The 9,138-nt window shown below is 43.1% G+C and overlaps 1 protein-coding gene across 4 annotated transcripts in view; it reads left to right on the top strand.

Moving 5' to 3' along the window:
* The window catches only part of LOC134337581 (uncharacterized), a 24,597-nt gene extending 16,344 nt beyond the window's left edge, over positions 1 to 8,253 (top strand). For all 4 annotated transcript variants that reach the window (XM_063032725.1, XM_063032724.1, XM_063032722.1 and 1 more), the window contains exon 3: positions 5,108 to 8,253. In XM_063032725.1, coding sequence (XP_062888795.1) covers positions 5,108 to 5,252 — 145 coding nt within the window. In that variant the 3' untranslated portion in view covers positions 5,253 to 8,253. The remainder of the gene's footprint in view (positions 1 to 5,107) is intronic.
* The last annotated feature ends 885 nt before the right edge of the window (positions 8,254 to 9,138 follow it).

Here is a 9,138-nt window from a genome sequence, read left to right on the forward strand (position 1 = left end):
GAGGGGATGATGGTATTGAATGCTGAACTGTAGATGATGAAAAGCATCCTGATGTATGTATGGACATTCAGTCTAAATGTTCCAAGGTTGAGTGAAGAGCCAATGAAATGTCATCTCCTGTGGACCTGTTGTGCCGGTAGGCAAATCGGAGTGGATCCAAGTCATTTCTCAGGCAGGAGTTGATATGTTCCATCACCAACCTCTCAAAGCACTTCATCACAGTGGATGTAAATGCCTCTGGACAATAATTATTGAGGCAGGCCCCCACATTGAGGTATATCAGGTGAGAACTAGTCTAAATTAAACGGTTTGAAAGAGGAAGTGAAGAGGGAAATAACACTGGCAAGGGAAAAGGTGAGAATAAAATGTTAGCTAATCATAACGGGAACCCCCCAAAATCTTATACTGAGCAGGTAAAATTGAGCAGGTAAAAGGAGGTAGGGTGAGACCTTTCAGAGTCAAAGAAGGTGATATGGACTTAAAAATACAGGACAAGACTGAAATATTTAATGATTTTGCCGAGGGAAGGATGCTGACAAAACATTTGTAGATGTAACAAACAGGATGAAACATGATAGGCAGTATGTGTTGGAAAGGCTGACTATTCTTAAACTGAGGGCCCACACGCCAGATGACTTGCATCCCAGGTTGCTCTGGAAAATGGGAATAGAGTCACACAAGGACTCGTCATAATCTAATGGGGGCTGCGCCGCCCATCAATCCCTCAATTTAATCCTAGCCTAGTCACGGGACAACTTACAATGACCAACTAACCAACCAACCAGTCTTTGGACTGTGGGAGGAAATCAGAGCACCCAGAGGAAACCCACATGGTCACGGGAGAACATACAGGCAGTGGCAGGACGTGGTACTGTAAAGCATTGTACTATCCGCTATGCTACTGTGCTGCCCCCGTTAGCTAATTGGCCAGAATTTTAACTGGTTTCTTGTTCATTTTCAAAGGAAAAATTCAGTAGCTTTGAGACCTCATAACTTATAAAATAATCTAGACCGTGTCACTGTTCATTTCTGTTTATCTTGCCGTAGATTCACAAAAAAACCTCACCAATTTTTAAAGGGGGAATGAAAAGTCAGCCTCCTTTAGGGATTTTAGAAAAGCCAAGAGTGCAGTTAAGCTTAACCCAGCTGCAACATTTCAGATTTCTTGGTTGTTTTGTTACTGAGCTATGTTGACATCCTTCCTTTTGCATAGATAAATGATGTTAATAAAGGATGGAGTAACATTTTACTTACTTTTGCTAATGATACCAAATATGATGGTCTGGCAAGAAGTGGACTGGATATGAGCAATCCGTGTTAAGATATATAGATAAACAGTCAAATGGAATGAACAGATGAGTGGCAGATTGAATTGAAGAAAGAGAAGTGAGAGTTGTTGGCTTTCTGCACGCAGGACGGGGAGAGACGATGTAGACTTTGTGATAGCGCTCTAAAGAACGTGCGGAAAGAGAAGGACCTGGGAGTTCAAGTGCCCGCTTTGGAGATAGTAGGTCATGTTGAGACAGTAGTAGGCAAAAAATATGCAGACCTAGGTATTATAAATGGAGGAATTGAGTTCAAAAGCAGGAATTGTGGCATGCTGATTCCCAGAAGACATTTGATTAGGCCACAAATAGAGTACTGCATCGACTTTGGTCACAGCTCTTCAGGAAGGTCCTCTGTTGGTACAGAGGACACTACCAAGCAGAATGACTTATGAATTAGGGGTTTTGGTTACAAGGTTAGGTTAGGGGAGCTGTGATTGTTCTTCTTGTAAAAAGGAGGTTGAGGAAGATTTGACTGAGGTGTAGAAGAAGATGATGGGGTTTATCTAAGTCTGACAAAGAAAAGTTGCTTTCATTATTTGATTCTAGAAGGATAAAGAATCAAAGATTGAATGTTTTGAGCAAGGAAGAACTTGAGTTCCTCCAGCATTTTGTGTGTGTTGCTTGGATTTTTAACACTCCATGTGCTATTGACCCGGAACTAACCACCCATGAGTGTGGTGGAAGTAGGGACAATTAATGATTTCAAAAGAAATCAGGGTAATTGGAAAAAAAAACAGTTGTGCAGGGTTACTCAGACAGAACATGGCAACGGGACTGACTGAATCGCTTTACAGAAAGCCAGCATGGACTCAATGGGCTGAATAGCCTCCTTCCGCACTCCTGTAATCTTGGCTATTAACCAAGTGTATAAGTATGCATGGCTGTGATAGTACAAATGATTCAACAGGTAAACTGATTGGTAAGGTCACCGATATTTTAATGTCTGTAAAAGACTCGTGTTTAAAATCTTTTAGAAATAAATACCAATCTGAATTGAGCCCGATTAGTTCATTACTTAATTAAAACCAGCCTTTTTAACATAGTAAGTGAGAGTGAAATGCTAGGCTAGGCTTTTCAAAATCAAGGCAGTTAGTTTTCCCAAAATGAATGGAGACAATAAATGGGATTGACAAAAACAGCAGCAGGAGAAGTAAACCCAGACTTCTTCAGAGCTGTTGATTACACTGTGACATCAAGTTAAATGAGTGTGGATGAATAGTTAATTAACTGAATTGGATTAAATGAAATCAGCTCTTCACTTTGAACCCACTTCATTTTCAATTTATTTTTGAACATCTCCCCTCTGTCGACTCCACACCCCTCCTCCTTCCCCCTCTTCCTGTAGGTACGACTCTTTCTGCCTCTCACTCTTTTAGTCTCTTGCTGTGTCTCTAAAAGTTTTTTTAGATTAATTTCTACTCAATAAATCCTGAATCTGTAAGAGGAGAGAGTAACATTACAAACTGTGCTAAAAAGTTATTGGAGGAACTCTTGTCAGTTTTACAAAGCACAATAAATGAATAGAAAGAAGGAGACTGAGTAATTTTCCCCAAAATGTTAGAAACTTCCCACTACTTATTAAACCCAATAAGTAATAGTAATTCAGCAGGCCAGGCAGCATCTATGGAAAAAAAGTACAGTCGACGTTTTGGGCTGAAACCCTAAATGTCAACTGTACCTTTTTCCATAGATGCTGCCTGGCCTGCTGAGTTCTACCAGCATTTTGTGTATGTTGCTTGGATTTCCAGCATCTGCAGATTTTCTCTAGTAAGTAATAGTAATTACCCTCTTTGAATACTATTGGACCGAGGACCACAGGAAATGGGCTAAAGGAATGTGCATGTGTTCTGGAACTTCACAGATACCTCAGTATTTCATTACAGTAGCAGCCAAACTTATAGACTTGGGGAACAAAATTGATCCGGGGAAGCAACTACTAACCAGTCCAAGTAAACATTTAGTTTAAATAGTACCCGTGAATGCTTGATAAGGCATCTAATACAAGTTTCAGGTCTTATGGTGGTAATGGGATTCCATAGGGTGTGGCTGAAGACCATAAGACTATAAAGTATAGGAGCAGAATAGGCCATTTGGCTAGTCAAGTCTACTGCCCCATTCCATCATGACTGATTATTATCCCTCTGGACCTCATTCCTCTGTCTTATCCTTGTAACCTTTTACGCCCTCACTAATCAAAAACCTATCAACTTTTGCTTTAAATATACCCAATGATTTGGCCTCCATAGCCGTCTGTGGCAATGAATTCCACAGAAACCACCCTCCTCTGGCTAAAGAAATACCTCATCTCTGTTCTAGGGGGACGCCCCCTGATCCTAGACTCCCCCACTGTAGGAAGGCATCCTCTCCAGGTCCTCTCTATCACGGTCTTTCAATATTTGATAGGTTTCAATGAGATTTCCCCCTCATTCTTCTAAACTCCAGCGAGTACAGGCCCAGAGCCATCAAACACTCCTCATATGTTAACCCTTTAATTCCAATGATGACTGAGTGTACCAGATGGATTTTCAGAGGCTGTACCACTGGGTGATGCTACAGACTATGTGTTTTGTCAATGAGATTTTCAGCGTGCTGTTCTGAAGAAATGATGAATGGGATTGTTTCAGCCAAGTCCCAAAGAAAGTAGAGCCACTACAAAAACACTTCTCTCCTAGTGCACCCAGGGCATTGATGAGTCAAGAATGCATAGTGTGGGATGAATTTCCACTGATACCTCCAAATCCATGTAACACACGGATAAACAGGGAGAGGAACATTGATCTCATCCATGGAGCCTTGAAAAAGCTAGTGATGTTGTTCTTTTAAGGAATGTGTGAATAAGGTAGAAATACACATTCAGGGATATTCAATATTCAGGAGGAATAGGCATGAAAGAAAAGGAGCTGGGGTGGCATTGCTGGTTAGAGAGGAGATTAACGCAATAGAAAGAAAGGACATTAGCCGGGAATATGTAGAATCGATAGGGGTAGAGCTGCATAACACTAAGGGGCAGAAAACACTGGTGGGAGTTGTGTACAGGCCATCTAACAGTAGTAGTGAGGTTGGGGATGGCATTAAAGAGATTAAAGTGGCTAAAGGGATCGGGGGTATGGAGAGAAGGCAGGTACAGGGTTCTGAGTTGGATGATCAGCCATGATTGTACTGAATGGCGGTGCAGGTTCGAAGGGCTGAATGGCCTACTCCTGCACCTATTTCCTATGTTTCTATGTTTACACCCAGCGGCCACTTTAATAGGTACACCTGCTCATTAATGACAATCATGTGGCAGCAACTCAGCGCATAAAAAGCATGCAGGCATGGTCAAGAGGTTCAGTTCTTGTTCAGACCAAACATCAGAATGGGGAAGAAATGTGACCTAATTGACTTTGACCGTGGAGTGATTGTTGGTCCCAGATGGTTTGGTTTGATTATCTTAGAAACTGCTGATCTGGGATTTTCATGCACAGCAGGCACTAAAGTTTACAGAGAATGGTGTGAAAAACAGAAACATCCGGTGAGTGGCGGTTCTGCGGGCAAAAATGCCTTGTTAATGAGAGAGGCCAGAGGAGAATGGCCACACTGGTTCAAGCTGACAGGAAAGTGACAGTAACTCAAATAGCCAGGCGTTACAACAGTGGTGTGCAGAAGAGCAACTCTGAATGCACAACACACACTGAGCTTTGACGCGGAACTCCACACCAAGTTGCACTCCAGTATCTAATTAAGTGTATGTATTATGTTGAGCTGCTTGTTCTCTTCATAATGGCATTTTTATCTTCCAGGAGAAATCAGAATCCTGATAATACGTACTATCTGGAGAGTGATGCAGGCTGTGAAATTTACCAAAACGAGCAGCCTGTCTACTGTAACTACACCGGGCCGGCAGATAAAGTGGAGGAAGACATATACATAGTACCTGACAATTAAGTACAGTGCTGGGAATCCCCAAATGTGTAAAAAGACTACCAAGTAGACATTTTAACCCATTTCCCTCTTATAATTGTCTTCAAAACTATTCTTTCAAGATCCTGGACAGAGAGCAGGAACCACTCTACTAGAGCACATGGATCTCAGTATCAAAATCCGCAGCTTAACCCAAACAACTGTAACTCAACAAAACCATCAGCATCACAACCTAAACTCTGCTTTTCTAGGCAACATTCGACCTCAACATATGTGGACTACAAAGGGAAATCGGGAAACTCATAAAACAGCAGAAACCCACCCGATATCCATCAGAAGATTAAGAACTCGAGCAAGCATTAGGACCCTTCCAGGATTATGTTGAAACCAATTAGCTAACTGTTCATCGTATTGTTGATAATTTTTTTTTCTCATGGTAAGTTCATCAAGAGGAGGTTGTAGTTAGGAGCAGAACGCTGAGATGATGTGCCTTTTCCTTACGTGGCTTTGTGTCTGCAGTTTGATACAATCAGAATGACTGAGATTTAAGATTGGAATGGAGAGGAGACTGGGGAGTCAGAACTGCAGGAATCAGCAAGGACATCAAGAACTAGTTTACAGGAGCAGGAACTGCCAGTCAGTAAATGTTTAGGTATTAAAATCCAAGATATTGAGGAAAGAAGGAACTAGTCAGAGGAACTAAGAGAAGCTGACTAATGAAAGGAATAATTAGTCAGAATGTTCGTTATCTGTTCAGTGGGTTCTGGCAGATTTGGCACTATGCCAGGAGGACACTATCTGTACACTGGGTCTACACTGGAAGCACACTCGGAGTATAATTGAAGTATCCCGGACAGAGCAGAGACAATCTGACATCACAACGGGAACATACTGGGATGACACCGATAGCATACAGAGGGTATACATGGACATTTGTAGCAAATCGCACTTACCTGAATGAATCAACAATCAAGGATGGTTTGAACTAAATCTGCCACATATATCTGGGTCCTATCAGACCCAGGTTGAGCAGATATTGCAGGGTCCACACGGCAATATCTTAGTTTGCTGCTTATCATGGATTAGACCGAGCCCAAGGCTTTTGTGACATAATTGCATCCATGAGCAAATGATTTTATCCACTTTGATTTCAGTGAGAAGCAGCATGTTGGATATCGGAAGTTGCCAGCATTTCTGGCTTCCTACATGCCTTAAGAGCCGTGACATACACTCACGTGCAACCATATATCCGAGACCATTTCCCCTCCCTCGCTATTCAGCTGCTGGCAGTTCATCAGAGAAAGCTCCTGACAGTGAGTGCCACGTTTCCAGGAAGTATACAGGGACGCCGAGCTTTTGGGACATTTTTCCACGGATGGTACCGCTCAGCCGGGGGCAAGGGTGACCCTATACTAGCCCGGCTCCTCCTTCCGCAGCAGCTGGACGCCATAACGTGGGAGCCACGTGTCAGAATTACTGTGGAAATCCCGTTGCCTGCATCAGTCTGCGGGCGGCCGGCAGCGAACACGCCAGCGGACACAGAGGATGTGTTCAGAATGCAGCACAACCTGGAGCTGTGGGTAGAATATCAACTGTGAACTCAAATCCTGAGGGACAGGCTAAAGGCTCTAAGAGCAAGAAGTGCAGCAGGAAGGGAAAGGCTGCTGCAGGGAAGACAGAGGCAGAGCAGAGGAAGGAGACATTGACTGCATGAGTTATTGGGACTTCCTGACTGAGACACTTTTCAAAGGAGTCTCCTGAATCATTGTGCTCAATGCAGACAACCATCATCTCCCCACTCCAGACTTTGATATCAACGGGTTCATCTGTAGTTAACTAGGAGAGGATCAGAATTGCTTACAACCTCTTTTGCGTGTCCTCCTGCTCTGATCAGAACACACCAGCAGATGAATTGCTGGTCCAGTTGCCGAAATACCATGCTACCACCATTGTCATGTATCTTCCTGATGTACGTTGTGAGGACATGAAATTTACCACTGTTGACCAAATGAGTGATGATTCTCACACACAGAGGAGAGAGCTGGCACCTCCTCCGACTAGACTCTATGATGGTCATTGTGGGTCTCCTGGCTTCCCAGCGCAGAGCACCTTCCTCCTGCCATGTAGAGTGAAACAGGAACAGAAGTAGATCCTTTCAGCTTTCTCCAGAACTCTTTACAATCAAAACTAATCCTATAATTCTGTACCACATTCCTGCTTTCTCCCATATCCTTTAACATTTTTTATGTTTAGATAAACTCATAAATATATTCATAAGTAAATCATGATATACTGTATGTTTAAATAACTTGTTAAATATACTTGGTTTCCACAGACTTCTGAGGTAGAGAATTCCACAGATTCATCATCCTCTGAGAGGAGAAATTCATCATCTAAGTCCTAAATATCTAATTCCATGTCCTAACCCCTGATTAAACTACTCCACTAGCTAGGAGAAACATCTTCCCTGTATCCAGTCTGTTGAGCCTTGTCATATCTTTGTATGTTTTAATTAAATCTTCCCTCATTCGTCCCAGCCCTAGTGAATTGACCCAACCTGCTGTATCTTGTGGACGAGAACTTTTATGTCTCCTTGAGTCAATCTGGGGATTCTCTCCCACTCCTTGCAGTTTCTGTCTCCGCTCCGCAGCCCTAATGTGTGATGCAGTCTGGATGTCACGGAGTGTGCCTTTAACAACCACCACCTTTCTTGGATCAGTGTTTGCGAATTTTCAGAAGTTGTATTTAGCTGATTGTGATGCCTTCAGAATGCTGATCTGAGGCTCGTTGCTGAGTGTAATTATCTAATATTTTTCAAATGCTTTTTGACCAGTTTTACAGTATTTTGTGGGGGGGATATGATTGTATTATTCACAGCACAAGTTTAGCACATCATAAAAAAAGTGAAATGTAGTTTCTAGACACGCGTGTGTAAAATATAATTGATGTAATTGTATTTGTGACTCTTGTAAAATACCTTCATGATTGACCTAAATGCCATAAAGGATTGAATAAACTACTGTTACAAAACCAAGTGATACAACTTTGAATCAACTGTGAGTATATAGCTCTGTAGTGAATGACTTTCTCCTTGGACACACATTGCCTCTGATACACAATCAGTGACCATTAACCTGACGTCCAGCAGGGAGAGAATGTCCTCTGTCCTGGTCGAGTGCTGCATTTACACGGTGGGGAGAGATTCCAATCTCAGGCTTCCGCGGCAATGAGAACCTGGAGAAATGAACCTGGTTCTTATCCATGTGGAGTTTGTTGGGGATAACTCCTTGGCCCGAGAGACTCCATGACAAAGGTGTTGTTTGAGCTGTGCAGCGTCTGACTGTTATGCTGCAAGATTCCATTCCCCCCCCCCGCCCCCATCGCTGTGGATACAGCGCTGTGCCCATCGGAACGTGGGCTGTTTGAAGATACCGAGGGCCTATGAGGGGAGGAGAAAAGAAAGACCCTTATCACTACTGAGTGCAGAGACTCAATTCCCATCCCTGGTTGGCCACATGTTTCATCCATGTCTTGGATGTTCTTGCGTTCTGCTAAAGTACATCATAGAGATCAAGGACAGGCAATGGTGTGTGGACCAGTAGGCAACGCAGAGGAGTGAAGCTGACAATAGAACACAGAAGAATACAGTACAGGAGCAGGTCCTTCTGCCCATGAATTCTGCACCGACCATGATGCCAATTAAAACTAATCCCATATGTCTGCTCGTGGTCCCTGCCTATTCTTTGTCAAGGTCCTGGAAATTTCCCCTCTTGTCTCTCTCTCACAATAAGCTGGGATAGATCCCTTCAGGCCCTGGGGCCTTATCCATGGTAGAGTTCTTCAAGAGCAAGCCCCAGCATCTTCTCCTCCTTAATATCAACATGCTCAGTGCACCCCTCCCTGGTCTCAC

The sequence above is a fragment of the Mobula hypostoma genome, chromosome 24 (genome assembly GCF_963921235.1).
Source record: "Mobula hypostoma chromosome 24, sMobHyp1.1, whole genome shotgun sequence".
NCBI lineage: Eukaryota > Metazoa > Chordata > Chondrichthyes > Myliobatiformes > Myliobatidae > Mobula > Mobula hypostoma.